Source organism: Pieris brassicae, chromosome 12 (assembly GCF_905147105.1).
Source record: "Pieris brassicae chromosome 12, ilPieBrab1.1, whole genome shotgun sequence".
NCBI classification, from domain to species: domain Eukaryota; kingdom Metazoa; phylum Arthropoda; class Insecta; order Lepidoptera; family Pieridae; genus Pieris; species Pieris brassicae.
The window spans coordinates 9,768,972-9,788,522 of NC_059676.1; the positions used below are offsets into that span (position 1 = coordinate 9,768,972).

The 19,551-nt window shown below is 35.0% G+C and overlaps 1 protein-coding gene across 1 annotated transcript in view; it reads right to left on the reverse strand.

Moving 5' to 3' along the window:
• The window catches only part of LOC123717226 (homeobox protein PKNOX2-like), a 43,711-nt gene that overhangs the window by 7,006 nt on the left and 17,154 nt on the right, over positions 1 to 19,551 (reverse strand). The window contains exons 2-8 of the mRNA XM_045673115.1: positions 9,224 to 9,322; positions 7,517 to 7,706; positions 6,880 to 7,009; positions 4,795 to 4,871; positions 3,428 to 3,518; positions 2,724 to 2,798; positions 1,475 to 1,614 (exon numbers count right to left, since the gene is read on the reverse strand). Of these exons, the coding sequence (XP_045529071.1) occupies positions 1,475 to 1,614; positions 2,724 to 2,798; positions 3,428 to 3,518; positions 4,795 to 4,871; positions 6,880 to 7,009; positions 7,517 to 7,706; positions 9,224 to 9,294 (774 nt within the window). The 5' untranslated portion in view covers positions 9,295 to 9,322. The remainder of the gene's footprint in view (positions 1 to 1,474; positions 1,615 to 2,723; positions 2,799 to 3,427; positions 3,519 to 4,794; positions 4,872 to 6,879; positions 7,010 to 7,516; positions 7,707 to 9,223; positions 9,323 to 19,551) is intronic.

Consider the following 19,551-nt stretch of genomic DNA (forward strand, 5'->3'; position numbering starts at 1 on the left):
TAATGTGGTTTTAGTTTAGCCTTAATACCGTGACACGAAAGAATAATTTCACTGTATTATCGTCACTATAAGTTGAATTTGATTTACACTTCGGTCTCAGTAACACGTGGTTGGCTATGCTAACACCGAAATAATTGAATTTCACGGTATTTCGTTTACTACAAAATAAATTTAATTTATACTTTAGCCTCAATAAGACGTGGTAATCATGATATTGAATTGCAGCTTATATGACACGTTTGTCGGTTTACCATAGCAGTGCCATCTATTGATTACTTACTCAATCCAGTCGAAAAGTATCGACATCTGTTAGAATCTTTTGCAGTTAACAGATAATTGTGACTGACGATTAATTATAGACAAATAATTTGCAATAAAATAAAAGATCTAAGCTATCCTACCTCTTAAGATGGAGCTGCTCACGGTGTGCCAATTTAATTTAAAATCGGTTAAGTAGTTTAGGAGTCCATCGCGGACAAACATCGTGACAGGAGATTTATATATATTATAAGATTATAACATTTCTTATTTTATCTATTTTTTTAAGGTCGCAGATATCACAATAACAGTAAAGAAACTTAAGTGGAAATGGCCAAGCACATGGCAAGAGCAAAAGTGGAGCAACAAAGTGTTAAACTGGTGCCCAGGGTACAATAATCGCAAAAGACAATTTAGAAAGTGGATAGGCCAGATTAAGGTAACAGGTATATGGCCTAAAGACAGAAATGACGGGATTTGGGGAAGGTGTTAGCTAAAATAGGGCCCACAGATACCTAAAAAAATTAGATGATACAAATATCTATACAATTGTACTGTTTAGAAGTATTTTTGTTCAATTAAAAAACCTTAACGAACAGAATTGAATTTAATTCTTAATGCAAAAGTTTTTAATAAATTCTGTTTATAGACTATACAAGCACTTGGCCTACTAATTTAACTTTATAACATAATGAAAATATATAGATACATATAAATGAGGTTGTATGGCTCCTGGCTCATCGGGGTGCTCTAAATAACAGAGTATATTTGGTTTACTCTATATTAACCACTCGCGTATAACTATAAATTATATTCTATTGAATATAATCGAAATAAGAATTTTTATTACTATATAACGAATGAATGCAATGTAACAGTTGAACACAGTGCCTTCGTCTGGATTTAGGAACTAGGATCAGAACTAAAATACACTGAGTGAGCAAAATGTACAGCCTTCGCTCATACATTGGTGTATATTTTATTATTTTTTAATTTACCTTTACTCACATTTAATGATGAATAATATTCTTACATTAAAAATAACAAAAATAAAATATTAATATATAAAATAATATAATAATTTATAAATAATGTAAAATTGAGACAAATAGATGCTTTCTATCGCGTTAGGTGTTACATTACACCTTAGGACGTGTCATTCGTCACCATAATATTGGTGATTGTATACATGTGTTATTGTAAGGAATTTATATACCACAAGGTGTTGAAACAGCCAAGCGCGCATAACCTGCGTGGCGTGCCTGGGGAGCACCCCCCTCTTGCCACCTTCCTCCCCCTCCTCCTCGGGTGGGGGAGAGCCGGACACGGACGAGCACGAGTTGTTTGAGTTCGCACCTGGAATTATTAATTGATAGATTTAAAATTTTTAATATTTATTAATACTTTTTATCTTGTTGGACTCTCAACAATCTCTTGGTCACGAGAATTCTGCATTTTTTTGATTGTTTTTTTTTAATAAAAATAAAAAATAAATCAATGACGCTACAACCTTTTTAGGTCTGGGCCTCAGATTTCTGTATCTGATCATTTGTATATCGAATAGGCAAGTAGGTGATCAGCCTTCTGTGCCTGACGCACGCCGTCGACTTTTTGGGTTTAAGGCAAGTCGGTTTCCTCACAATGTTTTCCTTCACCGTTCGAGCTAATGTTAAATGAATGACAAAGAAAGAAAATCCATTGTGGCACAGCCGGGGATCGAACCTACGACCTCAGAGATGAGAGTCGTGCGGTGAAACCACTACGCCAACAATCAAAATAAAAAAAAACAAAGATGTTTATTGTGTCTCAAATTTTACATAAAACACATGAGTTGAGACAGCCCCCGTAAGTAGTGAGAGACACTTGTGTTGGCTTTTGACTCGCCACTTCCCTCATTAAGCCGGTAAAGAATTAAATAAAATGTAATTCTCATAGTTTCTCTGAAAATTCTATGAACTTGTTCTATGCATGCGTGTTTTATTTATTTATTTACACTTCGTTACACTACAATATTACATTAATTGAACAAAATTCAATCAAAAGGAGGGCAACTGGCGGCCTTATCGCTTTCGAGCGATCTCTTCTAGGCAAGCACTGTGAGTACAGAAAAAAAATGTATTAAATTACATATGATAGGCAAAAATACATGTAACACACATTTATTAAGACAAACCTAAACAGGAACAAAAAACAAACAAACACAAAACGTGTTTTGTGTGTATGTGCGCATGGGTGTGTGAGTGAGTGTGTGCTTGTTATTTAGTATGTTATCTATGTATGATGTATATATATGTAACACTCCTCAAATAGTTATCGTAATGTCTTCTTAAAAGTGAAAAAAAAACCTCTGCCTTACACTCGCCATCGACTTTTCCCGTCTTTTTCCTCACGATGCAGTTCTCCACCGTACGAAAGTTGGTCTAGTGCATTTTATTTTTATCAATAACTGTCTACGGTTGACTCACCTGTAAATGAATCATTTGAGATCAATCCGGCGCCGATTTGACTTATTGGCGTCGAACCTTGGACTACTAAAGACGCTGAAACAAATACGGTCTCTATACATCTTCTGTGTATTGTATACAGGGCTGATGTAAATTTTTTAAGTAGATTCAAGAATACAAATATTTATTTATCACTGTCAAAAGTGTCAAACGTCATTTAGAAAAAATGACAGTTGCAGCTCTTCAAATTAGATTTAAATTTATAAACGTACTAGAATAGGATACTTTCGTCTCTTTCTGCCAAATCGTATTCACGCTGTCATGGAAAGAGACTGTGCCACTTTAGTTAAAATAATGCTATTAAAATAAATCAATGGCGCTACATCCTTTTTAGGTCTTGACCTCAGATTTCTGTATCTGTTTCATGATCATTAGTTAATCGAATAGGCAAGTCAGCCTTCTCTGCCTGACACACACCGTCGACTTTTTGGGTCTAAGGCAAGCCGGTTTCCTCACGATGTTTTCCTTCACCGTTCGAGCGAATGTTAAATGCGCACATAGAAAGAAAATCCATTGGTGCACAGCCAGCGATCGAACCTACGACCTCAGGGATGAGAGTCGCACGCTGAAGCCACTAGGCCACTTAGTTTTTATGAATAAGAAGGTATTTCTTTAACATTAAACAAATTTCCTATCCATTCACCACACATATATAGGATACTTACGTGGATCCCTATGAGGGGGGAAAGTTAGCTCCGTGTGGGGGGGAGGGTAAACTGGATACACTGGGGCTGGTAACGGCGCGGCCGGGGGAGACTGGAAATACACATATATTTATATTACTTAAAAGGCCAGCAACGGACTGGCGAGTCTTTTTGCCACCCACCACCATGTGGAACCAGCTGCCCAAAAACTATTTCTAAACCAACTCGATTTAGGTTCGAGAAACGAGCGTACCAATTCTTAAAAGGCCGGCAACACACAGTCCATGAGCGACGGTATCATTTAACATCAGGTAGTTGGTCCGTTGGTTTCCCGTTCTATAAAAAAATATATGTCGCAGTAAAGTAGTTAAATCAGAGAGTTAATTGAATCTCTAGACAGTTAATTAAATATCGATATTCAATCAAGTTACATGGAAAAGCCCACCAGGCAAACGGTACAAAGGCAGACCTTACGCTCGATGGAACGATGACATCAAAAAAATCGCGAAAATTGATGCAAATAGCTCAAGATAGAGAAAGATGGCACGCCTTGGAGGAGGTCATTACGGCAGAGGGATCCTGCATACTAACTGTTACAAATATTTACTAACACATAGGATATTATATTATATTATATATATTATATTATATTATATTATATTATATTATATTATATTATATTATATTATATTATATTATATTATATTATATTATATTATATTATATTATATTATATTATATTATATTATATTATATTATATTATATTATATTATATTATATTATATTATATTATATTATATTATATTATATTATATTATATTAATATATATTATATAGGATAACCAGATATTAGTGGATCGGGAAATGATTTAAGGCTTAAAATAAATAAAATTCAATCAAGTCGCTCAAGTTCCGTCAGACAAGTGATTGAACGAAACGTTTAACGAGTTTCCTAAACGTTGCTAGGCAACAAGACTAACCTAACCATTGACAATAAAGCAAAACACGGAATTTCCAAGCTCTCAGTTCTACGATCACACCGAAATAACAATAACAAATGAAATAATCATGGCGGAGTCTTGTTTTACATTGTTAATCAACTCGCTGGCTTTCGGTCAGACAGTTAGTTAAACGTTTTCGACGCTGCTTTACTTAAATCAAAATAGCTACATTGACTATCGATATTTAATTAACTGTCTAGAGATTCAATTAACTCTGATTTAACTAATTTACTGCGACATAAAACAGCAGGACACAGCGTATGAATATAATTTGCCAATACGCTTCGTCTTATTTATAACAACTTTTACGCCCCATTGAAGCAATTTAGATAAATATTATTCTAAAAACAATTAGTTTTACTGAATCCCATATGCAAACCTGATACCTGATACTGTGGTGAATTCGATGTACTCGAGTGATCATCAATTGTACCGGATAAATTATTATTGCTCTCCACGCCACCTGTGAACCATTAAACAAATTAAATATAAACTTTACAAATTAACCATAGCAAGATACACAGATAAAAGCTAATATGGAAAGGACTTAGGAGAAGGACAAGAGGTCGCCCCAATAAAAGATATTTAAGCGAATGGATAAAGAAAACATTTACCCGTGAAGTGGCTCCGATCGAAGGTACTGAAGGTATATATATAAGTTATATATAGGATAACAAGATAACGATAATGTATTCAATTGAATCAATGTGTGTGTGTTTTTGCCTTAATAGAGACTGTACGTAGTCTTATTGGAAACTTTCTTGTGTTAAAATTCTTTATAATTACGTAAGTTTTAAGTTACTAATTAGTCTTAAGTTAGGCTAGATTGTAATGTTAAATTGCGTCTATGCCGAGACGGTATATATATTAACTAGCGGACCCGAAAGACGTTGTCCTGCGTTCAAGCGATTAGAATATTAATTAAAGTATTAAGTACCAACTGTAGCGACATCTGTCGGGCTGATATGAATCTAAACCTATTTCTTAGGACATATAAACTAACTAAAAATAGTTTTGTAATATTTGTTTAATAAAATTTTCATATATTTTGGATAAGATAGCTTGTAACATAACATTGATATAGTATGATATGGTAAACTTCAATAAATAAATAAACATTTGGTACTAATGAATTCAGTTAAGTAGCCAATAAACTGTAAAAATAAACAATAAAAAGCCAATAGCAAAAAAATAGTGTCAGAAGTGAAACTTTTTTCTAAATTAATTATCACTAAGATAAAAGCCCCCATAGATCATGTACCAGTATATGACCACTCCATGTATATGTATATATATTCACACTGTTTACACAATGTATACTAATGATAATATAAATAAATATAGAAGCTGCGTTTACTGCTCAAGACGTTATGCAACAGAATTGCCATCTAAAGTTCTAATATGTAACTATAAAACGAATACATCAACCAATAGCGTGTATATTTTCTCGATCTCCTTTCTCACTCTCTCTCAATCTCTCTCAACCGCTCTCTCAACGTTTCATGCGTAAATGAAAAGCGTAAAATTTAAGTTTTTACTTCAAAACATATAAACACGTTACTGTGTGACATGACTAACATAATAATTTAATTTTGACCGAAAATGAATCATTGTATGGGGCATACGAAATTTATATACTGTACAAACTGATTTACTTTTAAGATTAATAAAAAAGCCTGTTACGAGGCTAACAAAATGAAGTAGACATAATTTTATCTAATCAATTAAGTATCGTGTCGACGTTATCTTTGACAATTAAGTAATCAAACGCTAATAATAAATCGGAAATCCTGCAGTAACACATAATTTCATTGAACAACGTACAGATAATTTCTATATTTTAAAGTGTTTTTACTGATATCCTTTCCTTGAAAGGTTAATATTAACTATTTTGGATGAATTAAAAAAAACTGCACAATTATAGCAAACTAGCATTTGAATGTCAATTTTATTATGTCATATATGTAAGTGCAGACAAAACCGTAAACAACGACATCGTTTGAACAAAATACCGGTTATATTGACAAAAATCAAAGGTCCTGGCTGAAGTCTATTGTATTAGGTATTTAATAACAACGTCAGGGGCTGTTACGACTATCGGTTTTTACGACCAAATATGAGTAGTCCCTAAATTATTAATACAATTAAATGTATCAGTGGCACTACAACCTTTTTAGGTCCAAGCCTCAGATTACTGTATCAGCTTCATGACTAATAGGCAAGTAGGTGATCAGTATCCTGTGCAAGACTCACGCCGTCGACTTTTTAAGTCAAAAGCAAACCAGTTTCCTCACGATGTGTTTCTTCATCGTTCGAATGTTAAAAGCGCACATAGAAAGACATTGGTGCACAGCCGGGATCATCGAACCTATGACCTCAGGGATGAGAGTCGCACGCTGAAGCCACTAGGCCAACACTGCTCTGAACCATGTAAGCTGCAAATAAATACAGTAATAAATTATTATTCATACCTCCAGAATAATCTGTCCGCAAGAGATTTTCACTCTGCATCTTGGTTTTGAGGCAAGCGATGTACCGTCCGCAGAAGTCTCGACATAACTCTTGCACCTTTTCCAGCTCTAGCAGGTGAATCCTTAACACCTGAAAGTTTTTATGTTCTATTGCTTAGGAATTCGAAGAAAGAAGTTTTCCTGTACTTACACATAAACACGTGAATAATATCTATATGATTATCAAATTTATTGAGGGTAGATCGATAGCAGAGCAGTGTGCGTTAAAAGAGAACGTAATGAGAAGGATACGAAAGGGAATGCTTAGCTGGTGTGGTCATCAATTGATAAATGAGAAGATGTTAACAAGTAAGGTATACAAGGCAACCGTGGATGGTGAGATCGGGTGGGGTAGGCCTTGTCGTGCATCCAGGAGATGCTGGAGAAGAGATATGTTAAAACTAACCATAACCAACAAGTATGCAAGGCGAATGTCATGAAAATTGATGAAGCGTATGTCAGGAGCGTGCCCACACCTTCGAAATAAAGACGTGATAATATAAATAAATAAAACAGCTATAAATGAATATTTTTTCTATTTTTTGTTAATTAAAAATAATATAAATATCAATAAAACAATTAAGAAATGTATTGTCACCTGTATGCTCTTAATCATGAGCCCGTCGATCTCAGGGTCATCGACGAGGAAAGGCCGCCTATCCCTCCTCTGATGCTGTACGAAGGCCTGCAGATCAGCTCCGAAAGCGTCAGCCGCTGGGGCCTCTGCCCCCGCAGTGGCCTGCTCGCATCTCTCTAGTAATAGAGCTAGGAGTGGAAATAGTGGATGCCTGAAAACAAGTAGTATGCATGTAATGGCCCCGTTGTGTTTGACTTTAGTTCGTCTAATGATATTACACGAACTCGACTATAGACACCATTATATATTTTAACATATTATAAACTAGTATTGTCTTTTGTTAAAATAGCTTTTACACATTAAGAAAAACACTTTTTGAACGGATTAAAGCTCAAATTGACCCGGCAAACGACGTTTTGCCATGTATATTATTTCCAGGAAACATTTTTTAGTTCAATAAAACAACCTATCTACAATAATAAAAATAGGGGTTGATTGTAGAGGGGTGACAATTAAGAGTTGTATGTATTTTTGAATGCTGAATCATAAAATATTTTTTTTTGGATGGAAACCCCCATATCACTTGGGGGTTTAAAATATAGATAGTAGCCGATTATGATACTGAATATGTATAAAAAAAATCATAAGCATCGGTCGAGCCGTTTCGGAGGAGTATGGGAATGGGAACAAACATTGTTGAGAATTTTTATATATATAGAAATTAAAAATTAAAAGCGTAAACAAATGTAAACAATCATCGAACACTTGAAACCCATATAAGCCCTTTAGTTTTTGTAGTTTAAGTGTCATTTCGATTTATGAACTCTTAGGTAAACGAAGTATGTTTTTGTAAGCGTCGCCCCTCAAACTCTAATTTTGTGTTAGTTGTAAGCTCGTATTTGAAATCATTAAAGTCAGTTGTTAACCAGCTTTAAACAAAGAGCTTTATTTGGACATCTCCATACAACAACCGCCAACTTATTTCACGTCACAATAATTAAAATTATGCTCTTTCAGGTGATCAAAACAAGACAATTCGATCTGAGCAATGCATTGCAAAAAATCAGAGAAAAAAAGAGGGAAAGAGAAAAATATGGGGGAGGCTTTTACACAAAAATAACTAATTTAAATTTTTAGAACTTATACTAACACAATTAATGCTCATACTAAGAAATGTTAATTAACCAATTTTCGTATTGATTAATAAAGCTCTAATAAATAAATGCCTTTTAGTTTTCGAATTTGTTTTCATTATAAGGGTTAATATATATATTAATGTAGTGTTTATTTTTGAAAACTCATTTGCCATTTTTCTGGAAAACACCATAACAAGGTGTGACTAAACAAATAATACATTTATTTAGTGATCTTTAATCAAAGGGTTTGTTAGGGCAAACCTGTTTATTTAAGTTAATGCAAAAATTAAACTGCGAATATTTTAATAAGTTAGTATATGTACTAATTTGTTTTATTTTACATATCTTCTTCCGAAACTTCATTACTGGAAGTCCTACTTGTCTTGAAAACCCCTAACCGATACGTCGACTTGCTGCATGCTTGTACATTAGGGATGTTGAGACCCATAATTGTCTATGTATAGTCAGACCAACGGGTAATGTCGAGGCTGACTTCTCCTGCCATCACTCCCCCCTACCATTACCAACTTGTCGAGACTATTCGGTTCACTCCTGGCAATATTTTTCATAGAACACCCGTAATTTAACTTACTTGTAGACAGCGCGCTTATCAGCCTCGAACTGCGCTTGTTCAGCGTCAGAAGCAGGCGCGCCGCCCTGCATCCCTGATGAATTATCCACGCCACCGCATCTAAACAAACATATTTCCCATTATTACGCTAATATAAATACGTCCGTAGCAACACCCTAAAACCACCCAGATTTCTGTATGTAGGTGATCAGCCAGTCACGCCAGTTTCCTCACGATGTTTTACGACACCGTTCTAATGTTAAATACGCACATAGAAAGAAGTCTATTGGTGCACAGCCGGGATCGAACTGAGGTCGTCTCAGGGATGAGAATCGCACACCAAAGCCACTAGGCCAACACTGCTCAACTATTTTATATTTAATAATCTTTCTAATCGTCATAGTGTGTAATTCAATACGAAGTCTGAAATTCGTAGTGACAAACAAATATAAATCCAAGAAAGTAAACACTGCACTTGGCGAGGGCAATAAAAAATCATATTAAAACCACTGGAACAACATTCATCACAAGTGTTGCCAGTAAATGGATATAAGATACCCCTAAATTGCACCGTAGTTTACTGTTTTGAAGGGTAACATTTGTAAGCACATTACCGTATCTTAAATATAGAGATTTTAGACATAGACGAAATGATAAGCGCTAAGTATGACTGGCCAAATATCAATAGGTTTCTGACAGTCTCACTGTGAATATAGTCGTTGACTCAGTGTCGTTATTTGATTTTCAATTATCAATTAACTAAGAATTGTGTTTATCCGTTTATCATCACCATTTTTAGGTTTTTTTAATATGATCTAGAAAGTTAAGAAAAACTTATCGTGACTGGCAAAGTGGCGGGTAGCACACCACGAAGGTGATCCCCAACTCGATGGCCCGATCATGTAAAGACCCTTACCATCACCCAGGTGCAGAGGCTTACTAAAGAGAGGACAAAGTTCTGCGGCGCAACTAACACGAACATCAGAAAAGTGTTCCAACCCGACCTGTATGCATTTATTTGCAGCTTACATGGTTCAGAGCAGTGTTGGCCTAATGGCTTCAGCGTGTGACTGACATCCCTGAGGTTCGATGATCCATGCTGTGCACCAATGAACATTCATTCCATGATCGCATTTATTATTCGCTCGAACGGTGAAGGAAAACATCGTGATGAAACCGGCTTGTCTTAGACCCAAATTGTCGAGGGCGTGCGTCAGGCACAGAAGGCTGATCACCTACTTGCCTATTAGATTAACAAACGAAACAGCAATTTTTTTTTTATTTTCACATGCCTCATTGCAAGTTTATCTCAATGTGATCTACTAAGTAGTGCCTCTATAAAGTGAACAAGTATTTGGACCAAAAGTTTGACAACAATTAATGATAAAAAAATTAACTTATCATTGTGACATTGTGTTGATGTTATATATACCTTATAATATGGCTGATAGTGCGGATTTTTAATAGATCGAAATATACTTCCTTGATCTATTATAATTAAGTATTAAATACTCAACTAATAATCGGTATAGAAATCGACTACTTTGAACCATTATATATATCTCAGTTAATGTTCTAAGTTCTTAGGAATCAAGTCCCCAAATTGCCAGACACGTACGTAGTTTTTGAGATTATTGCATTCATACTGATAGACATGACCGGGGAACTTTATTTCTGTTATGTACCACTCAGCTGGTACATAACATAAACTCAGCAGTGGGTTCTCTAGATTCCTTTATATATATCTCATACTACCTGTCCACATCGTATCCCTATGTGCTCTCTTATTATACAATAAGTCTATTATCTAGATATGTTATAATTGCGTTGTTTTGTCCACTATTTATCTAGTAATTAGTCTCAGTAATTATCTAGCTTTGCACTTCTTGTACACAATTCTCCTAATAGTGGACTGGAAGAGATAGCTCGAAAACCTTATTATTTAATTATTTTAATTGTAATTTTCAATTTTTATAGAACAAGCATGCCGGAGGCTCTCCTAATGTTAAGTGATAGACATCGAGCTGATTTTATATAATGAATTTTCTATATTATAAGATACAATATATTTGTTTACACATCACAATTACGGTGAAGATAAATTTTACAAAAAATAACAATATTACACTTAAATTTAGATATTGTATAAGTAAAATAATGGATTAGCTATCATATATATCTTAACAATGCCTTTTTAAAAATTGACCACCCCACTAACAAATATAGCAAGCTCTGTATAAGTAGTGTTCATTCTGTTATAAATACTTCGAATTCGAATGAGAGCCTGAACTCCTAGTTAGGTTAGGTTAGGAATTTGAAAGATACAATATATACTAGCACTATAAATTTATTTAAAAGAATGTGTCCTTAGCTTTATTTTATTCAGGTATGCGGACTCACCTAGCGACCTCTAACACGAAACAAAATTAAATTACACGCTTCCTTTCATTTGAACTAGCCGCGGGCTAAAATTATGTATTAGCAACACCTTGCCCAATTAAATTTCATATTTTTTGTGTCAGGCAACTTTCTTGCTCGCGGGCTTTGAAGATGTTATCTATATTTTACATTTTTATTGGGTTAGAAAAGTAACTGTAATCTGCTAGTAGGCTGTAATATGCATTCTTTTTTTAAATCTATTGAAAAGGCTTTTGGTACTGGCAATCAATAAAATAGATTTTGGATGATTGTGAACTTTTCAGCCAGCATTGCGTATTATTGTAAATATTCAAAATTCGAACGATCCCGCGCCGGTTAGGACGCGAGCGGCATTCAAATGGGTAACTTATCTATATTTCGCGCGCTTAGGTTTAGTGCTGGGGGCTTGTCGATATTTTAAAAAACCGGCCATGATTCCATACAATATATATATTAATGAATTGCTACTTGTTTACGTGGCTGATTTGGCTATTACCTTGAAATATTTATGTTTATGAAAGTTTAAAGTTATGTTTAAATGGGGATACATAAATAATAAGTAAAGATATACTAAAAACGACAATTAAATTTTCCAATAATGTACCTGTAAATATTTGGTCTCTTTTGTCTTTTAAGTAATAAATAGTTGTCACTTGTTTATTTGTTTCTGTTATAGATTCAGAAATATATCTATATTTCATAGCTGTTCGAGGTCCGATCTCTTTGGTCCGTTTGAAAATTTTCTATTAAATTTTGACACACAATATGTAGGTAATACGAAGTTCCCTGGGTCAATTAGTTTTGTATATAAATCCTACAAGGGTCATTAGTGTAGATTTTTCTCTACACCATTCAGTGTCATACTTGTAATACAATTACATGAATTAATATAAACTGGGTTACACAAGTATATTTTTAATTAAATGAATTTTAATGAGGGCTCATTCAAAATAAAAACAGATTTATAAACGTCATAATAATTTAATACGTTAAATTATTTAAGTTTCAAATTAATTGGGGCAGGTCGAGGACATATTATTAATAAATTGTGTATATATATATATATAATTCAACTGTACGTTTTTATGTTTCTATGTCACTGAACTTCTCTTAAACGGCTGACAAATGTCGCTGCAGTCGGTACTTTCATACCTTGTTTAATATCCTAATCGCTTGAAATATAATGCAGAACGTGTGTCGAGTCCGGTAGTGTCATTAAAATAATAATATTAACAAGAATAAGTGTTTCCTTTATTTGTTTGTATTTGGTTTTGTGAATATTGACAGTTTACAGTTTTAATTTATTATTCGTTGACAATAAACAAAACTGTGTATACGTATTTGAACCTACATGTAAATAATAACCAAACGGCCCAACCGTCGCAAAGGTTTAAGTGTCGAATAAATCAAATTATCGCCAACACACAAAGATATATTTACAATAATAATTAAGCCTCATTTAATAATAATAATAACAATAAATAAAAAATATAAAATTGAAACATATTTAAAAAGTTTGGTCCCTGTGGCAGTGTACCTTAAACGCTGGCGAGCGAGGAAAGCACCAGCTCTCGTACTTCTTACCAGGCGGCAACTTAAATCTTTAATAAGCGCCGTACCAGAGCCCTACCGCCCAAGAGTCTCAACCCCAAACTAAAATAAGTTTTTATTGCAAACTTCATATACCCAATTATTAACTAAAAGTTAATATTAAAAAAACGATACTTTTGTAAATAAGTGATTTCGATTTTATCGATAAGGTACGTACCTAGCCCCACCGTTGCGCATAGACAAACAGGCAGCGACAGTGTATCTGCAAATTATAGAGCACTCGATTCTCTCGAGTATTACTCAAAGGCAGGGTAAAATCTTATTTTTACTACAGCTTTTGGTTTTTAGTTTTAGGTACTTTTAAAACAGAATTTTACTGACCGCTACATAAATGATTCCCGATATCTATATCAATATTACCGAAATCGTTTCTTCATTGTATAATAACCTTTTTCAGACACCCATAATAAGCTGTAAGATTCATTATTTATAGAAAAATATTACTATTCTATGTCTTAGACTCTGTGGTTTTCCCAGGCAAGTAAAACCTTCATGTCGTAATTACGCGATTAACAAGTGATTAACATTTGTAAAGAAAATCTGTGGCACTACAACCCTTATAGGTCTGGGATACAGATTTCTGTATCGGCTCCATGATGATTTTGTCAATGTGATAGGTGATCTGTGCCTGACGTATAAACTAAACCTACCATCTTCCCGATTACAAATACATGCATCAAGCCCACTAGTCATGTCAATCAAAATTTATAATAAACTACCTGAGACACTAAGAAATGAAAAAAATATACATATATTTACAAACAAACTAAAAAAACTTCTTATACGTAAATGTTATTATAGCGTTAATGAGTACCTAGAAGATAAAAATATAGCTTAATTTCATGATTATTAATCCCTAAATATTCTAAACTAAATAAAAAAAAAAAATGTTATTCTATGTAATTGGTACTAGCCGGGAGTGTGAAGTTTTTATGTGCTATTTTTTATTGTGTTGCTATTAGCTATGTTATATAGGTTTCGTAATGCCTTCTTTTGCTGTGCCCTAACAGGGTCCATAATATTGTACCTAGCTTTAAGCCTCATAAACATCTTTTGTAACGTTATGGAATGCAAATAAATACATGAATTTGAACTTTTTGGGTCCAAAGCAAGCCGGGTTCCTCTCGATGTTTCCCTACACCCTTCGAGCGTATGTTAAATGCGTCCATGGTGCACAGCCGGGGGACCCTATGGCCTCGGCCTGAAACCACTAGGCAACACTGCACTGTATGACAGCCTGAAGTTAGCATGGTCAACATTTATAATAACAGTTTTTTAATTATGTAGAAATTTTTGTGATATTTAAATAAACTTTTTAACTAGATAATGCGTTATAATACAATTTGCAATATATTAAATACCTTTTTTTATTGTTAGTGTCGTTTTTTCTACAAAAGTAAGACGAAATATTTTTATCTTGTTACGTCAAAGAAGTATTAAGTGATGATAAACAAAATTACGGCAAGTTGGAAGATTTTTGTAAAATAAATCAATATTTTAATCACTGTTAGTAATTGTTAGAGCGACATAGCCTATGTACTGGACCATTAGTACGCACCGTGGAGGCGATTCGCCCCTGCCTACGGGAATGGGTGAATCGCCCGAGTGCAGCCGTGTCCTTTCGGATGGCGCAGATACTGTCTGGGCATAGGTGCTTTGGGTGCCCCAGAGGAGACGGCGGAGCACACCCTGGCCGATTGTGCCACTTGGTCGAGGCAACGCCATGACCTAGTGTCGGTCGTCGGGACGGACCTATCGCTACCGAGCGTTGTTACGGCAATGCTTGGTAGCCAAGAGGCATGGCGTGCGGTGGCCTTCTTCTGTGAGCGTGTTCTGCTGCAAAAGGAGGCTGCCGAGCGTCAGCGGGAGGTGCGTGACGATGGCCGGAGGGGTTGTGCTCGGCGGCGGCGAGGCGGGGTCAAGACGCGAGGAGCGTTTGCCCAACAGCATCCCCCTGCGCCGTCGCTGAGCCCGTAAGCAGTCACATTCGCCTGAGTTCCCTGGGTTGAATGCCTAGTGCGACCCCCGGGGAACTCAATGCGGTGCTGGACGTCATTCATTCAGAATGAATGTGTCCGGCATAGCAGGCGATATGGAGGGCTCAGGAGGAAATTTTAGTGGGTCGGGTTTCTCCCCTCTGATTAGCAGAGGGATAAGTGTTAACCATCTCCACAGTCCCCGCGATAGCGACTGCATGCGCTCGCAACCTGCAGTTGTGCATTTTTACCTCCTTCATAAAAAATAAAAATGTACTGGACCATTAAAAGTGGCAGATAAGCTAGCCGTATAGAAGACTTTTAGTTCTAGTAACTATAGGATTACAAAGACATTTGCAATGTTAGTATGAGTATATAAGTTTAATATTTTATACAAATAAACTAGATCAATGAAATCACGTCGAAATTTTAGAGTACCTTTTAATAGTCCAAACGAGCCTTGTAAGTCTTGCTTCATTAAAAAATTGTTCACTTATGAATGATAGATTTTGTTTTTAACGATACACAGTAAGTAAATGTCTAAAACAATTTCCAAATTACAAATAATTTTAACAAATTTTAAGAAACAAACTGCCCCCTGTGAGGTGTGGGCCCCACGTTGCGAAACATCATACATCCTGAATAAAGTTAAACTGTGCCTCAACATATATACTAAGTTCAATAAAATAATTGTCGATGAAAATAAAGTTTTTAAACATGAATTAGATATTGTATTTAATGTTTAAAGCATTACAATTAACGAACCGTGAGTGAGCTTTTAGTTTATTTTTAATTTTAGACGGTTTGGTAATTCTATAATTTTTTGTGTTACCTACTTGTAATTTTGTTTTTGTTCAATTATACAATTCTTGCATTTTAATATTTCTTAGGCCGCCTGGTAGAGATCGCTTCTTAGTGATGAGGCCATCCCGTTCCATCACTAATAATTTATAGTATTTGATTTTATTTGAATGTAACGAAGTTTAAATAAATAAAAAAATATACATAAAGAGGTGAGAAGGAGTTAACCGTATCTGCGTCTAATTTACTTTCCCGCCTTTTTTTTACCCAGACCGTTATCTGAATAAACTTAACTATACAGAGTAATTAGTCTACAGTTAAATCACCTTGAGATCGACATCTATCTGTGGATACTATTAGAAATAGATAATACGACAATTAAATCACTAGAAAGCATAGTCCATTTAAAAGTACGCAATTAAAACGTTACATAATTCGTCTTTCAAGTACACTCGATTCTACCGAAAAGACTGGAGATAATTAAGACAAAAAAGCGGCAACACTGACGTTCCACTCGGCACGATTGCCAGTGGCAATTAGTTCAATTTCTGCGCCGGTGATGCCAGAGCGAAAAATTAATTTCCGCTAGGGTATTCTTGAGAGCTCGTTACATTTGTATAGGTCTCTTCAATTTGAATATAACTTAATAACGTTTAAATAATACAAAGCGTAGAATATTTTATTACAACATTCGTAAATTACATAATTAATTGCAAATTGTTAAAAATGCAATGCAATGCAATGATTTGTATCAAAATATCGCAACTAACGTAATTAGCCGTTCAATTAACATTCTAACCACGTTTTTATTATGTTATAAGTGTAATAAATGTAATAAAAGACAAACGGACAAGAGGCTCACCTGATGATAAGTGATACCGCTCTCCATGGACACTCGCACTGCCAGAGGGCTCGCAAGCGCGCTGCCGGGCTTTTAAGAATTTGAAGGACCCTCGGTCAAGTTGATTGGGAAATACTTCTGTGGGTAGCTGGTTCCACATAACGGTGGTGCGCGGGAAAAACTGCCTTAAAAAACCCTCAGTTGTGGAGCAACGGACGTCAGGGTGATACGGACGGTATTTTGTATTCTGCCTTGACGTCCGATAACACAACAAGTCCAGAGGAAGACTCTAGTGACAACAATAATGTGAATTTAGGTGTGACTGACTCGAGAAATTCAATGTTTAAAAAAATATTGTGTGAAGTTAAACTTCTTTATCGGCGTTGGAAAAAGATTTTACCGTCCGATAGATACCGTCACATTTTTCCGTTACGCACCATCTTTTTCTTGGCCCTACCACGGTTGATTCAAAGTAATTCGAAGCCATTAATAATAATAAAAAATATAATAAAGATAACGATGATAGTAATAATTCTATTACAATCAATGAAATTCTGTAATAATCTTAGTAGTAATAACGTATAATGAATGAATTGTATTATTTGTATTCATGTCTATGATAATAAAAGCCTTTTGTTCAACTTTATCTAATTTAAGTTTATTTAACCAATTTCTGTAAAGTTGCATATAGTAGATCATTTTTCGAAAAATAAGGTCATAAAGAAGTTTTACTTCTTACGTGTGTACACGCACACGTTTTTTTTTTCATATCAGATGTTAGATCTCTTATTTCTGCTGCATGATCACTCTATCGTACGAATGGCCTAAGCGTTAACCAGCCAGTTTATTTTATTTTGTTAAAAGGCTAGGCCGTGAATTGAACGGCTTATTAAGCTAGCTGAATGCGACATAAACACAATGAAAACATTGAGTTACATTGATGTTACCTACATACCTACAAACCTGCACTTACACAATAATTAATTAATTAATATTACGTAACTAAAACAAGCTATATGATACCTTTTCGTCGATGATAAAATATGTACATACATTATCATAGCAAGCTGTTACATTAATGCAAGTTAAAGTTTCTTAACAAAATAGCTAACCTTACAGATAACTCATCATACACGGAAAAAAACAACACTAACACAAAGATTAACTATTTCTACTAGTTGAGCAGTGTTGGCCTAGTGGCTTCATCGTGCGACTCTCATCCCTGAGGTCGTAGGTTCGACCCCGGCTGTGTACCAATGGATTTTATTTTTATGTGCGCATTTAACATTCGCTCGAACGGTGAAGGAAAACATCGTGAGGAAACCGGCTTGCCTTAGACCCAAAAAAGTCGACGGCTTGCGTCAGACACAGAAGGCTGATCACCTACTTACCTATTAGTTTAACAAATAATCATGAAACAGATACAGAAATCTGAGGCCAAGACTTAAAAAGGTTGTAGCGCCATTGATTTTTTTTTTATAGGAACTATTAGTAACTGAAATGAAGCAGACATTTTGTCAGTTCACCCAACGGATAATTAATAACGTATGTTAATCTATGCAGTTCGTCAATTATTTCCAAAAATTAAGATTAGTCAAGATTTATGAAAGTCCTCACACATTCTTTTCAATGACAAAGATATAGCTATATTGTATTTGGGGGTTTGTTCCCACGAGACTGTAAATACGTGCTCCTATTTCACCATGCCTACTGCTGATAGAGGAATTTTTATTTTATTATTACAGTTAATTACTTAAAGATGTCATGTAGAACATGGTGTAATGATTGCAGGTCCTTACAATCATTTTGTAAAACAAAAACTTGGCGATTAAAAAGAGTGGCATAGAGTTTATTGCCAGTTCTTCTCTTCCGTTCTACGCCCTTGATTTGCGAACTGGCAGTAATTATAAAATTAGAAGCATTTAACATGTATTTATTTATTGGTATAAGTGTTATTACCATAATGATTCTGAATTTAATTTAATAGCAAAACTAGTTAATTAGCAATGGCTATATAAAAATACTGGCTGAATACAAAAAAGGTTCAATTCAAAACTAATATTATCAAATCAAGCGTTTAGTATAAATAGACAATAAATTTGCGACGCGCGTGTTCCACATACTTTATCTGTGACTAAAATACTTCTATAGTCTATACATTCACCTTGTCGATAAACTAAAGTCGTCTGGGCATTTTTCGCTTCACGTACCTATTTTAACTAATGCCGAAATATAGATGTACAATTCTTTCGATTCAAGAATGTCGACTGATTTTACATTCCACTGCATATATGAGCAGTGTTGGCCCTTAGTCCCTGAGGTCGTGTGGACCAGTGAGGTCGCACCGTGAAGCCTGTGAAGCTAGGCTGGCAAATTAGCCAGGGCTTTACGCACCCATTATGAGTCTGAAGGAACTGGAAACAGGAAAATCGATCGTGTTTTAATATCGCTTTCAAACAATGGAAAATTCTTTCTACTCAATAAGCACTCAGGAAGAAGGCAAACATCGCGAAAACCCGGAATGTCTAAGCAAATATCATAACATAATTTTTTGGTCATTTGGTCAAAAAATAGTGTTGTAGCGCCACTGTATTAATCTCTCTCTCTCTCTCTCTTTAATCAGCAGCTCATGTCTCTCACTCATGGTTACTGTCCAGCACCTCTCTTATGACAGTGAACAGTGAGGACGATAAGTCTTCCAC